This window comes from Etheostoma cragini, chromosome 19 (genome assembly GCF_013103735.1).
Source record: "Etheostoma cragini isolate CJK2018 chromosome 19, CSU_Ecrag_1.0, whole genome shotgun sequence".
In the NCBI taxonomy this organism is placed as follows: Eukaryota; Metazoa; Chordata; class Actinopteri; order Perciformes; family Percidae; genus Etheostoma; species Etheostoma cragini.
In genome coordinates this window covers 17,324,784-17,340,215 of record NC_048425.1, presented here as the reverse complement: position 1 = coordinate 17,340,215, position 15,432 = coordinate 17,324,784, and the positions used below count along the sequence as shown (strand labels likewise).

The 15,432-nt window shown below is 39.4% G+C and overlaps 1 protein-coding gene across 29 annotated transcripts in view; it reads right to left on the bottom strand.

Annotated features, from left to right (window-relative positions):
* Nucleotides 1-15,432, bottom strand: part of ank2b (ankyrin 2b, neuronal) — a 188,743-nt gene that overhangs the window by 75,976 nt on the left and 97,335 nt on the right. For all 29 annotated transcript variants that reach the window (XM_034856387.1, XM_034856386.1, XM_034856382.1 and 26 more), the window contains exon 2: nucleotides 4,928-5,029. In XM_034856387.1, coding sequence (XP_034712278.1) covers nucleotides 4,928-5,029 — 102 coding nt within the window. The remainder of the gene's footprint in view (nucleotides 1-4,927; nucleotides 5,030-15,432) is intronic.

Genomic DNA, 15,432 nt, shown 5'->3' with positions numbered 1-15,432 from the left:
CTGAGACTCTACACCTGACTGTCCCTGGTCTCCCTGTTCCTTACCTGAGATTCTACACCTGACTGTCCCTGGTCTCCCTGTTCCTTACCGAGACTCTACACTTGACTGTCCCTGGTCTCCCTGTTCCTCAGTTCTGTCTGTCTCCTTGGCCTGTGACATAGTTAATACTTCCATAAGCAACCATTCTTATACAGATGTTACCAAATTGTCTTTCTTCGGGAACTTATTGTTCTTACTTGGCATTTTCTTGTACTGAAAAATAATCTTATGTCTGTTTTTCTTTTCTCTGTCATTAATAAGGTGTTAAAAAGACGTTTAGCTTCACTTTGAGTTTTGAGCACACCATTTTATACAGCACCTCCTAACTGTTGATAATCTTTACCCTAAACAGTACTTTTAGAAAGACTTTGAACACTCCCTGATGACTAATGGGCATCAGTGTTTACTTTTCTCTGGTGCTAATTATAACTCACTACACTGATGAGATGGTATTTATTCTCATCATAACTGCCTCTGGGACGGCTCAAGCACTGCTAAATTATTAGATTTGCATTGTTTTAACATTGCAAGTGTGATAGAGCTAACAAATAATCGGTAATGGTCTCTTAAGTGATTGTGTTCATGTGGGCTGACAGAATAAGGCAACAGATTTGATGGATGCAAGCGTGGGCGTACAAAGCATGGAGAGTGATAAAGAGGTTAGTGAATGGAGGGCATGGGGGAGGGGGGTGTTCAAAGATGAATAGGGCCCCTGAGAGTCATGGCACAACTGGAGGTTGTTCATTTATATATTACATTTACGTTTCAATTATGTTCCATATTAACATAAGAAAATACTAAAACAAGCTTTTGAATACAGATGGTCCATTAAGTAGAAATTATGAGTTATCAACATAACTTTTTGATTTTGAATACATATATTTATCTGAAATGTAACTTTTTCATCCAACTCCCTTTGAGACAAAAAAAGCAGTTGTCACAGCGGAAAAATAGCTGTCTGGTCTTTGATGGGAGAACAGGGACAGGTGCTACTTCAAACAGACTGGTGGATGTTTTTTTTCCTGAGATGAATAACTAGACAGAAACCATGGGGGGGCTGGTGGGTGGGTGGGGGGGGGGGAAGTTATGGTATCCCCTGCTGACCCTCGGTTCAATTCAATTTCAATTCAATTTAATTTACAGTATCAATTTATAACTAGTGTTATCTTGAGACGCTTTGCAGATAGAGTAGGTCTAGACCACACTCTATAATTTACAAAGACCTAACAGTTCTCCGATGTTATCTTAATCTTTTGGATTTACAGATCGCTATTTTTAATTAAATCAAGCAAAGTCAACTCAGCTTTTTAACACTAAAACAGTAAACGGCAACAATATTTCAAGACAAGATAACAAGATTAAAACAAAAGATGATGTGTTGGTTGTGATGGTTCATAAAGAAAATTTAACAGCAGTAACTTCGAAGGCCAGATTATTTGTGCAAAAACATGCTATGTGTGTGTGTGTGTGTGTGTGTGGGGGGGGGTGCAGAGGAGAGAGTTCAATTTCCGGACAGCCCGATCAATAAAGCTGTTTGCTATAATTAATGCGACTAGGTAGCTAGCTCATTAAGTATAATGATAACTTCCTCACATTCAGTCCAGCTTACAAAGCTCCGATTTGACAACTGACTTTCCAAAAAGGCAAGGCAAGGAATTTCTCGGTGTCTGCAGCCCAGTAGAGATCTGGCGGGGGGGATGTGGTATCGAAGTCCCGCTCATAAACCCGCCCCGCCAACTGAGAGTCATTCAAAACTGTCAATCATGACTTTTCACCCAGTTTCTATGGCATCAACTAACTAATTTAAGCAAGAAAATGTGAAAATGAGAGAAATCAACTTTGGGAAAAATGGATTCAGCAGATTATTTAGTCTATAGGGAATTTTGACCTATACTGCAGCCAGCCACGGGGGTGGGGGGGGGCTGTCAAGGCGCCGACGAAGGTAAGAAGGATGCTAGGTGGTTTGGTCATTTGCCACTTTCATCATTAGCACCTAAAAAAAAAAATGTGTGTAATTCAGAATGTCATTAATGTTCATAACTAAGATTATTGACTATTTCTCCATAGGGACACTGTCAAATTTCTCACATCTGGTATGTGATGACATACAGTATGTAGACCGCATACAGTGTATATGACTTTTTTCATACATTATGTATTCAGAAGACGTGAAAACTTAAAATGTTTTTATTAATAGCAAAAATAAGGGCCAGAGAAGAAGAACCAGAAGTCCCCTGATTCCACATCATCACACTGAGGACTATGATTCATCAGTTTTGCGTCCTGTTTTTCATTACTTTTTCATTTAAGTGCCCTAAAGCTTATAAATTTCAATCAATTACTAATTTCATAACAAAAGTTTTTCTAGTGCTTGATTTAAAAGGCATCAGTGCTTTTAGATATAATTGGTCTATTTAAGCTATTTTAAAGGTCCAATATGTAATGTATTTACTGTAATAAATACAAGAATGACCCCAATATGTCTTTCGATGTTATGAAAACATGTTAAGTTGAAATAGTCATTTCTGACAACAATGGTAATGGCAGTATTTTCTCCTATTTCCGATGATGTCTGGTTTTGTTTGGGCCTGTGTTGTTACCAGCTGCCCAGTGTAACATCCAGGCCGGGTTGCCAGATATATCAGTAAAATATGTAAACCCAGCAGGTACAGCTGTAACATTAGTACAGCCATGAAAGCAGAAAACAAACTATCACCATCAGGATCAGCACAGATAGATTCTACATGACATTAAATAAACGCCATGTTTATATCAAACCCCGGATAAATATTGGAGATGTATTTGAAAGATGGAGTCAGCTTGGAGCCCAACAGGACATTGAGTTGGCTAATTTCTTCCTAAATAGGTAGGCGTTAGCTTCAAGCTAATTTTACACACCTACAAGGGCATTTTATGTCATTTCAACATTCGTGTAGCTGCTCATGTTGAGTTATTTAGCTAGATTGCCCGTTCTGGTTAACGCTGCCATGCTAACCCCGCTAACTGCTAACTGCTAACTCAAACATTAGGTATAATTTCCTATAAATGAGGTTTATTGACCTTAAATTACAAAAATAACTGTAAACTAAAGTTAAAAACGTAATGTTACGTAGTGTTAAACGTAATAAATGTGAGGAAATTATACCTAATGTTTGAGTTAGAAAAGCCAAAATTAGGAAATATGTAGACTAAAATTAAAGGAATGGATGTCGATGATAATCACAGACTGGAATATGTCAACTTTTACTCAATACTATTTTAAAAACACTTCCATTTGTTTTCAAATGCTATAAAATTGAATAAGACGCCCCAAAATTAATGAAAGCAGAGATTTGTACTTGCCAAAGAGCGTTGGGTGGAATCAATCATGTTATTTTGGGTTACATTAATATAGGACTATGGGTCAATTTGACCCGAGGTCAACAGGGGCCTAAAGAATAAATATATCTTGGCTGTCATGGGCCCATTATCACATGGTATGTCCAATCCATGTGCTCTTGTGTCTTGATGCAAGTGTCATTATAATGAGTTGGGAAGGCAAACTGATTAATAATAACGCTTTAAAAACAATTATCTAACTAGAAGGTGTCTGACATATGTAATACTGACGTATGTAATACGATATATATGATATATATCATATGTGACTTTGATTCATTTTTTAAACGTGTCAATATACTTCTACTCCACTGAGATACAATGCAAACATAAACGTTGCTTGAGAGGAAAACAAACACAGAAGCTGAAAATATCTTCAATGATGATATTGCCGACATCATTCCTACCACATTAGCTGATACCAAAGTATTCACACACCACAGAGCCAACAGCTAATCTTAAATGTCCACTCCATGTGGTTTTTGTTTACTGAGGCTGTTGCCGGGACAGAACTGTTTACATGGTTCCACTGCCCCCCCACATCCCCTTGTCCATGGTTGGAATGCTAATGGCCTTAGAGGAGACTAGATAATGACTAGGGCTGTATAAAATAAGCCTGATCACTTAAAATATTACATTCTGTGGATATTTTGCCAAATATATAGCAAGGACTATTGGATGCACATACCAGGCAAACATATCAAATTACATGTAATGTGAAAGATGTCACTGTTCCTCTCAGCTCTACAGAGCATCTTAGCATTTTGCAGCTTATTTTTTTTGTGTATATTGGCCTTTAAAAGCTGTCATCAACCTTGTTTCCTGAACACAGTAGAGAATTTAGCAGCTAAAAAGACAGATAGGTTTCTCAGGAGTTGGTGGAGACCAAAACAGAGCTAAAAGTAGAGAGAATATTGGACAATGGCCATGAGTTGGACACAAACATGACACGAATTATAGCTGATGTTGCTGTGTCTGCAGGCTCTGCAAATAGGCAACTGTTGGCTTTAACTAACATGTTAGCTTTAGCAACTTTATAGGTGATAAGTGGCCAAAATGTGCTGCTGATGATGTAGTTAACTTTATTAAAGTAGCATCTTGACATTGCTTGTAGGGGAGCCCCCCCAGCATGTGTAATTGTGTTTTACACATACACACACTGTATATTAATGGACAGAGCATGTGTTCTCACAGACATTTAAAGAAACAGACCTCCTTTTGCAAACGCATGTTATGTTATATCGGATATAATTCAGGTTTAAGGAGTCTCCCCCTGCTGGATATCGGATATAATTCAGGTTTAAGGAGTCTCCCCCTGCAGGAATTCAGATAGATTGCAGGTGTAAGGAGCTCTCCCCTGCTGGATTTCAGATATAATGCAGATGTAAGGCACTTAGAGCACTTTGCCAAACCAGATGCTTTGTCCACTAATAACAACAGTGTATGGTTTCGTCTACAATCTATTTGTGTGTGTGTGTGTGTGTATGATGTTGTGTGATCTGTCTCCTACCTGATTGCAGGTGCTGATGTCCACTCCCCCTTTCAGATATTCCAAAACCTTGTCGATGTTCCCTGCTCTCGCCGCTCGCAGGAAACTGGTATTACTGTCCGACTAAAAGAAACACAGGAGAAATACATTTTCAGAAATGATCTACTGTCCAATCCACATTTACAGTATGTTATTGGTTGTCAGTGACGAATCGTAATCACATAATCTTGCCTCTTCGGCAGAATGAGTCCCATTCTTGCTCAAAGAACTCAACTCACAATCTCAAAACACAACCAGCAAGCTGTAATGTTGGCTCTATAACAGGAGGTTCCACAAGGGGGACTTTTACGTTAAGTCTACAAAACTTGGTCAAAAGTTCGGGCAAACGGGATGCATTTTAATTTTAGTTTGACAAAGGGGTTTAAGGATCCTCAGAGCTGCAGTTCCTGAGCTAGTATGCCATGTTTTTTTTGGCCTGCATTGGTCAGTAGGAAAAGTATTGTAACAATAAATTGTTTGTTATTAATCATGTTATTATGATGTAGTCCGTGAATGAAAAATAGTGTGTTTGTTTTTTTCAGATTGTAATATTAAGGTTTTGTTTTAAATCATTGATATTGAACCTGCACACCATCAAAAACTGGTAGCCTTTGCCCTGGGTAAACCATGGTATATTAGCATTTAGGTAGGTGCAAAAAATGTATTGTGCATTCACTCTGTGAGATAAACAACTACATAAAAGAAAATAGTAGCACGGTCATACTAAGGGTGTTTAGCAGGCTTCCTTAAGCAGGTCTCAACTCTCGTTCATCAACAGTCTACAGACCAAAATAATAATTTACACACAAGCAATGAGAAAACAGTTCAGTTCAACTTAAGAACAATGAGAAAACAGTAAGCAGACTCGCTATTGGTGGCGTTTAGCAATCAAATTTGAAACACTGTTCCCAAATAGTGAGTCAACAATCTCAACCTCCTTACTATGAATGGAGCTAGCTTACATTGTTTTTTTCCTAAAATCATTGATAAGCTACTTTGTTTTTGACACATTGAGGTCAAGGATGTTCTCATCACACCAGTTAACAAAGGTCCTAGTCAAGACATTGAAGGCTGTATTTTAAATCAGCTTTACCCAGGTCTTACAGGGATTTGATTTGCTGATAACAAAGGTATGGTCGTGTTCTACAGCTAGACACAGATTAGAAGACATTGCAAGTTTAGATTTTCCTAAGATCATACTTGTACGTGCTATTGTAGAAAAGATGTTGAGATGTAAGCCAGTGTATCATCTGCATAACTGATTTCATGTTTGCAGAAGATGGAGTCAAGTGGAAGCGTATGTATAAAGATTAAAGAGAAAAGTTCCAAAGGTGGCTAAGAATGACACAGCTTTAAGATCACATGGGACCTCCAGCTCCAGACTTATGAAATGGTTAAGATGTTTAGATGGTTAACCAACCGGACATCGTGGTGTTAAAAAAACAGTATCAGAAGGCAGTTGTGACAGAGGTAGCAATACCAAGTAACAGCAACGTATACAAAAAAGAAGCTGAAAGAATTACCATGGTGTGGGAGAGGAGCGAGAAAAGATGTGGAAAGTGAAGGCAACAGTGGTTTAAGCGGTAATAGGAGCACTCTGAGCTGCAACCCCCCCCCCCCCCCCGTATGGGTCCAGCAATTTAGGAACAACATGTGAAATCACTGTTCAGTAGAGCGCTGTTCTAGGAACAGAATACACTGTGCAGAACCTTCATGTGTACATACACTATATATATAAAAATACAGCATGTACAGTACATATATATATACATGAATACTGTATAGAATAGAATAGAATGCCTTTATTGTCATTATACACAAGTGCAGTTTACGCAACCTTTTTACAGTGTCAACACAAAATATAAAATATAAAATATAGAATATAAAAAATAAAAATATAAATGTTAGTATTGCAGAAAAAAGAGATACATATACTGTATATAAAGTAGTAGAGAGATATACAGTTTGTATATGTTTGGTGCATCAAAAGTCCTGAGACTTAAATATTGCACACAATATATATGTATATATATCTGTATATGTGTCTGTATTTATTACTTGTTAAATACAAAACTTGAAATTTGACTAATTGGTCACTCGCCCCATTCTAAGGTCTGTTATTTGCTGTACAACAGACCATTGCTTAGTATAAAGGTCAGCTTCAGCTGTATTTAAATGTGCTCTAGAAATATACTTTACTTTATAAATACATGCAGTATTTTATATAGGTATTTATCTCCAGTGTTAATGCTGGTTATGTAACGAACATGTTTTAATTCTTCTGTGGAGGGCTAAAGTCTTAGTTGACATTGAGCAGTGTAAATCATTATTAATAATAACTGGGTACCCATATTTAGACTTAAAAGGTTTCCATAGTGCCCGATAATGTGTGTGTCCAGCGTTGGAAAGGACATGTACCCTGTTTGTCTTTGGAGGCTGAGTGAGCTGCAGTTGGAAACAGACCAAGACGATGATTCAGCATTCTCTTGGTGCCTTCACTAAAGCTAAATCCTGGCTCGCATTCAGCTCTCTGCTCCTCCAGTGGAAATACACTGTGTGATGCATATTTTTTTTACCCGCATTCACGCTGCGTTACTCCTTCCAACAGGAGGTCAGAGGTCAGATTCAATAATAGCGTGGCACCACACTGGAGGTGTGCTGAGGAATGGTCACTCATTGGCTTTCCGCCCAGTTTGCGCAATGTTCATTGTTGTTTTCAACCTTTTCAGTTTTTAGAGTACTTTTGGTGTGTCCGCCCCTATCTCAGTCTCTCACTAAGTCACCCACTGCATCACTTTCCATAACGAATGCAGAGATCAGCCCTCATGATGTATGAAATGAGAAGTGTCACTGGAGCACTGAAGTCTACAAATAGTCCTGCTCTGATGTGCGTGGCTGACCTGCAGTCCGCTGCTGTCTGGCTGCTGCAGAGAACTGCATTGCATCACTCACACTCACAACCACTACGGCGTTCTGCAACAGAGCCACCATCGCCTTGAAGTCTATAGTCCATAATGCACACAGAAACGTTTTCAAGTTAACAAAACAGTTTACATTTCATATAGTGCATAATTCATGCCAATGCACAACAAGAGTCAACCTGCGAAGACTTTAAGTCTTTTAGAATTAGATGTTGCAGTATACATGTACGCATGCAGTGCAGACTCAGGCTGTCTTGGAGGCATAGGAAAGATATTAAAACGCACCGACATCTGAGGACTATGGTTACCTGGTCCTCAGGTCTCTGCAGGGTAAATCCAGACAGCAAGCTAGACTATCTGTCCAATCCGAGGACTAGGGTTACCTGGTCCTCAGGTCTCTGCAGGGTAAATCCAGACAGCTAGCTAGACTATCTGTCCGATCTGGGGACTATGGTTACCTGGTCCTCAGATCTCTGCAGGGTAACTCCAGACAGCTAGCTAGACCATCTGTCCAATCTGAGGACTATGGTTACCTGGTCTTCAGATCTCTGCGGGGTAAATCCAGACAGCTAACTAGACTATCTGTCCAATCGGAGTTTCCCGTTGACGACTAAAAATACTTTTGAACTTACACGTTCCACAAAAACAAGTTCCTTCCTGAGACTATTTAGCAGAGGGACTGGGGCTCTGTCCTGTGCCTAAGACAATTGTGATTTGTTTAAAGAAATGCCAATGAACCAGAGTACATTTTCCCCCATCCCAGAATGCTGTGTGGACTTGACAGAACCTCCTCGGCAGTGCTGTGGTCATAGATAGGTCTGGCATTGCGAGACTATGCACATTCTATTAAGAGGCAGGTGGTCAGCTGGTCCCAGATCTGCTACCGCTCTGTTATGCTTAAGCAACAACGTCTTGGTCAGGAAAGCCAATGCAGAAGTGTTTTAAAGTCAGTTTCTAAAGAAGTCTGTGAGAAAATAACCTTAATTTTTACTTGATCTATTACCTCATGTGCTAACATGCTAACAATGGCACTGTGTAAATAAAAATAGACCTGAACTTGATTTGTGATGTTGTCCAGGTATTCTTTAAACCCAAAAGCAAACAAGTCATACAACGATGAAACTTAACCCTTAGCATAAAAATGTCCTATGCTTGCTAACTCTCCTATAGAGGTTTCACACCATTCACTTTACTATTAGAACAGGAGTAGCAGTAGTTTTGAAACATGATATAGCATATGTATATGTCATCAAACTAAGTTTTCAGATGTACAGACATATGTACATATGTAATATGTCTGTATATATGTATGCTATGTGTAATGAAAGGTTTTAAGATGAAGAGAGTAAAGAAAAAGTTGGTGCAATGTCATATGTGTTTTATATTTACGCAAAAGACATGAGGACTTTGTTTTCTCTGTACATATCTTAAACTTTCCTTAACCTAACAGCCCATATCCAAAATCCTGATTTGCTTTTGTTTAAAGTTGACATTATCCCAAATACGACTGAAGTGTGTCCAGAAGAGTTAACATTCAAATATTTACAATAAGTGTCAAACCCAACAGTAATTGAAATACAATATAGGGCTGTCTGTATACTCAGTATAATCTGCTGAAGTCAAATACAATAACGGAAAAGATTACAAATCGAGGTTTGGTAGAATTCCCCTCAGGGACCATTTTTATACTGTTGACAAGTATACTGTGTTTGATAATATATAACAAAATTACCCATGGCTTGTTTTCACCTTGGATTGAATAAGGGACAATATAGATGATTTTGAATATGTACCTTTATATGCAGATGTTTTGTTTCAATAAGACTTCAGATTTTTTAGTGTTACAGTATCTCATGTTGATAGACCTTCTCAAATTCCATAAAGGTTGTTATGTCTCCTCACAGCTATAGCAAATGACTCTTTTGCAAGAGGAGAACTTCTAGAGATGTTAAAAGGTTGAGAGACCACACCATTGGTCAATATTTCTGCAGTGAGCCCAGAAATATTGATATTAAAATGTCCATCCATCCATCTTCAGCCGCTTATCCGGTATCGGGTCGTAGGGGCAGGAGCTTCAGTAGGGGACCCCAAACTTCCCCTTCCTGGGCCACATCAACCAGCTCTGACTGGGGGATCCCGAGGCGTTCCCAGGCCAGGTTGGAGATATAATCGCTCCACCTAGTCCTGGGTCTTCCCCGAGGCCTCCTCCCACCTGGACGTGCCTGGAAAACCTCCCTAGGGTGGCGCCCAGGAGGCATCCTTACCAGATGCCCGAACCAAACAACTGGCTCCTTTCAACATGAAGGAGCAGCAGCTCTACTCCGAGCTCCTCTCGGACGACTGAGCTTCTCACCCGATCTTTAAGGGAGACGCCAGCCCCCCTCCTGAGGAAACCCATTTCAGCCGCTTGTATTGATATATATTGGTTTAGATCCACAACCAAGACAGAGATGGCCAATTGACACTGTCAAAGACCTTCAACGAATCAAGTGAGAGTTCAGCCGTGTCCACTGCCCGGATGTGGAAAATCTTGAGCACTCGTAAGACATTTTGGTCTTTTCCCACCACACTAGAAAGCAGCGTGTTCTGGACTGTACCAAAGCCTGGGAAGACTTATTCAAGCAGCCTAATGCATGTTCTCACAGGGTTAGCATTGTTTTCTAGCAGCACTGCACCAAGCAGCCATTACCACAGTCAAGCCTTTCTGAAAATATCTTCCCATTCCCTCCAGAGCTGCCGAGTCACATTATGCAAGACCTTGAACTAATCATCATTCTGCAACTGGCGGGTTGCTATAGTGACACATGGACCAACAGGACTCTGAGACAAGTGGGCCTTTGAATGGAATACACTTAACATTGAAGAGAAAGGGAGAATTGTGGCAAACAGCTTCCTACAGAAATGTTTCATAACTCCTGGTTAGAAGGACTTTGTCAGTTAGTCGCTCTCGTTGATGGGGAAGTGTTGTAAAAGGCCTACAGTTCCATAAAGGTCATGGTTGGGGTGAGTCTGCAATAAATAGGAACAGACATAAATCATAAAAGTCAATAAATCAACTTCTTCTTTCAGGTACATTTTAGAATGGAACAAATAACCCCAAGATCACTGACTAAATAATATGGATCTTTTCTATGTGTCGATTAAAAAACAATACGTTGCTTCTTATGTTTCTTCTTGAGTCTAGACATTACTTCATGACGAAATTACACCTGGCGGCCAAGCATGACAAAGCCCAGCCCTGAAGCTTGTCGTCCACACCACTACATCAAACATTCATTTACAAAGTCACTGTGCACGCGGAGCTTTATCAATAATGCAAACCAATCCCTCACACCCCTACACACATACAGCGAAGGACCAGTGCCCAGGCTGGGAGCATCCCTGCCCCTCCCAGTTGCCACGGAGACAAGGTAACCATGGCAACAGAGCTAGCAAAGTAAGCACATGAAGGGCATTGCTTCCTTTAGAACTGTCTACTAACATCAGTGTGTCATTCGCATGCAAGCCATACTCAGCACATACTGTGCACACTACTCTGGTGTGAACGCATGCATTGTGTTGAGGGAGCGCATGTGATCATGCCTGAACACATTAACTGTCCCATGTCTATGCTCAGATTGGATGTTGCTAGCAATTGGGATCAGCTAGACCGCATGTTGGCACAGTGTGGAGAATTTTTCCAACGTAGGTCTTACATCATGTTCCCATTGTTTCTTCCAAAGGGAAGAGGAAGAAAACCTGGAGATCTGGAGATATGTGGCTTGTGAAAAATGGGTCCAATGTTGACTTTGGTGACTATGGGGCAAAAGAATCGGTCATAATCATGTTAATTTCTCTCATTATAATAAATATACTCAGGACACGCTGTTAGATAGATAGATAGATGGATACATAGATAGATAGATAGATACTTTATTCATCCCGAAGGAAATTTTAGGCATCCAGTAGCAAGACAACCACAACACAACAAACATACACACATATGTCACACATGCCTTAAAATTAAAATTAAAATTAAAATGAAATATACATTTCTATATGTAAAAAATGTAAACTAAAATTTAAAATCACTCACAAAAATGCAACGATAAGATGAGATACTATTGTTTATTCTATTATTGTGTGTAATGATGATGTGCAAAAGTGAAAAAGTGAACAGTGCAGTAGATCATGAGAAAATGTTGACTATGCCTATAAAATATAAACGTGATAACCTATAAACTATTAACTGACTGAGTGAATGAAAATAAGAACATTATGTAACATATGAAAATAAAAAGTTATAAAATGTAAGATGTAGATGTTATGACCATAGTCCAGGTTGTGCATGAGGGCTAATATAGCCAATAAAAAAGTTAGCTTAGCGTTACTGCAGCCAGAAGACCTCTCATTCTCCTTTCATTTCCGATAATTTGAAAATGCCAAGTTGCGTATGCAGAGTTTGGGTGCATAAGCTATATTGACTGCTAATAATTAAATTAACTGGATGGTTTAAAAAGATCATGGATACACGTTGACGTGATGTGACGCAGCACAACCCTCAAATGATAAAGTTGCTCTGTGTTTGCTAGATGTCTAAACGTAGAGAAGAGGACAAGATATGTCCCAATTGTGCATCTGTCAGCTTGTTTAAGAGTTTATTTGCCCTGCAGTGTGTAGTACTCAACCAAAACCATGGCAAAGACTCAATATGCCAAATACCTTCACTCGGACAGGCTCACTGTTGTAATGAAGCTCATAAAAGGATTTATTGGTCAAGTAAATAACTCTTTTGCCTTGGCTAGGTCAGCACTTAGAGCTTAGCTCTGTTTTTTCACTGCTATGCTGTTTAATTGACTTTGGGGTTTCTCCTCTCTTTCATCATAACAGATGAGAGAAGCTCAGGGTCATCACCTACTCCTCCTCCTCCTCCTCCTCCTCCTTCTCTTCCTCCTCACACTACTACACACTGGCCAGTTAGAGCCATCTGGACCCTACAGTGACTGTCACTGAGTTATATCCAGTAATAAATACATTTTGACAGGGGACATTGAAGCTTTTCGAGACTACTTTAAAAAGGACTCTTCCTGTTGAGCCAGGTTCATTCCAACTCTGGGTGGGACACCACAGATCTAGGGTGCCACTCAGGTACTATCAGACCATTCTGATGTAGGACTTTAAAATTAAAGGCATAAATGTCCAAGTAAAGCCATATTTGGAATCTTCATCAGGTTGTTAATTAAAGCCATATTTTTACTCTTTTTCAGACTACAAAAGGATTCTTCCGGTTATGCCAGGTTCATTCAAACTCTAGGTGAGACAACACATATCCAGTGTGCCACTTGGGTGCTATCAGACCATTCTTATGTATGATTTTAAAATTAAAGGCATAAATGTCCAAGTAAAGCCATATTTGGAATCTTAATCAGGTTGTCAATTAAAGCCATATTTTTACTCTTTCAGACTACTCTAAAAAGGATTCTTCCTGTTATGCCAGGTTCATTCCAACTCGGGGTGGGACAACACATATCCAGTGTGCCACTCAGATACTATCAGACCATTCTGATGTCTGATTTTATAATTGAAGGCAAAAATGTCCAAGTAAAGCTATATTTGGACTCTTCATCAGGTTGTTAGTTAAAGCCATAGTTTTACTCTTTTTGAGACTACTTTAAAAAGGAATCTTCCTGTTAAGCCAAGTTCATTCCAACTCTGGGTGGGACAACACATATCTAGGGTGCCACTCAGGTACTATCAGACCATTCTGATGTCTGATTTTAAAGTTAAAGGCAAAAATGTCCAAGTAAAGCTATTTTTGTAATCTTCATCAGGTTGTTAATTAAAGCCATTTCTACCTAGCTATGAGAAGTTAAGCCCTGTTATTTGTATGTATTAATGTATGCACAACATTCATTGCTGCTGTCTGAGACCACTGTGGTCCACATAAAGGACCATCATCGTGGTGCCCTGTCCCCAGCTCAAAGTCACCTTCTGTCAGCTAAACTCAACTAGCAACGGCCGCCAATACGACCGCCAATTCACGCTGCTCTGTAGCTGACATCACATGACACCGTTGCCTAATTTCATAGGATATCGTACCAATTGGTGTGCATGAAATTTCATACAATATCATGAGAACCCGTTGAAACATGATGTTTAGGGTTTGGGTTTCCAGAGTAACAAACCAGGACCCATCCAGCACCCGGACCTCCTGGGGCTTATGGTCATGAAGACATGGAATCTAACACACACATGTTTGACATTTGAATATTAACACGTCCAGCAGTTACAGAGCAATTATAACATTTATTTGGAGTCATAGCTGTGCCCACATGAAGAACATTAGTCAATTATTTACTTTCCTGTGAGCTCTGATCTGATGGCCACCAAGTCCCATGAAAAATATTTGCCTCTTTAGCCGCTAAATGCTCAAATAATTTTGCTGTAGGTGTTAGCCAAACTCTTCAAAAGAACCTTTGGACAAAAAATGTAAAATCTTAGGAAAAGTTTGATTGGCGGTAGCTTTCCAAAGTTGTAGTTAGATTCGCACCAAACAATTTCCTGATGAAATTGCAGAGTAAGTTGAAAAAAAACAGTATTCTATAATGATTATCATTAATATGCAGTACATACTGTATGAAATTAGCATGTAGTAGGGGCTTGGTACACTCAAAGGGACACTCAAATCTTTTGTTGGACCATTTGTACATATAGCTACGAAAAGTACTGCAATTTGTATTTGTATTCCACGTATTTGTTACTGTCAGCCACGGTGACTGAATAAGATGTGTATGGAGGAGGTCAGGGGCAATGTGTGGCCCCCAAAACACAGGATTTTTATGCAGTGGAGCAGAGTTCGTCTCACGGAAGAAGTTAAGGAGAAAACAAAAGACTTTTATCCAGGAAATGGGTGTCCGTGTCCTGGGAGCACTCATTCAAAGGATCTGGGTTTCCACCGATGCTTTCCCTATCTAACCATTAAGAGTGTGAAATTTCCCAATAAGGAACCCCGTTTTCCAATTCTTTCAACACCACGTGATTGCAGCAAATGTCTTAGATCACAACGTTCACAAAATTGAAAAATAAAACAAACAAAAAGACTAGGACAGGCACTACTTGGACAGGTAATAAAGAACACTAAGAGCCATCAAAAAGATCATGAGAATTAGTTTGGCGCATTAAAAGCATACTGTTCCCAGGGTAAGTTTTGGGCCCCCGGCACATTACTGAATTACCATGTTATGTTTGAGTCACTGCAAATTGTGTCAAACAATATACTAAGATAAAGGGTTGGCATTTAAGAAAGAGCTAAATGACTTCAAACACCTTAAGCTAACATTTTGACCACCTCTCAGACACTTCATTGCTTATTAAACCAGGTAAACCATTGGAGATGACGGTGTGTGCATGTATTTATGTATGATGTGCCATGGTCATCTTGGCACTATATGAAATCCAATAAATCCAAACTGTTGCAAAACTTGCACTTCAAACTCATACATTAGCAGCCAAAAACTGCACCTGTTTACGTGAACATTTGAAATAAATTAGACTACTGCCAACTAGTATCTTCAAACGAGGCATTAA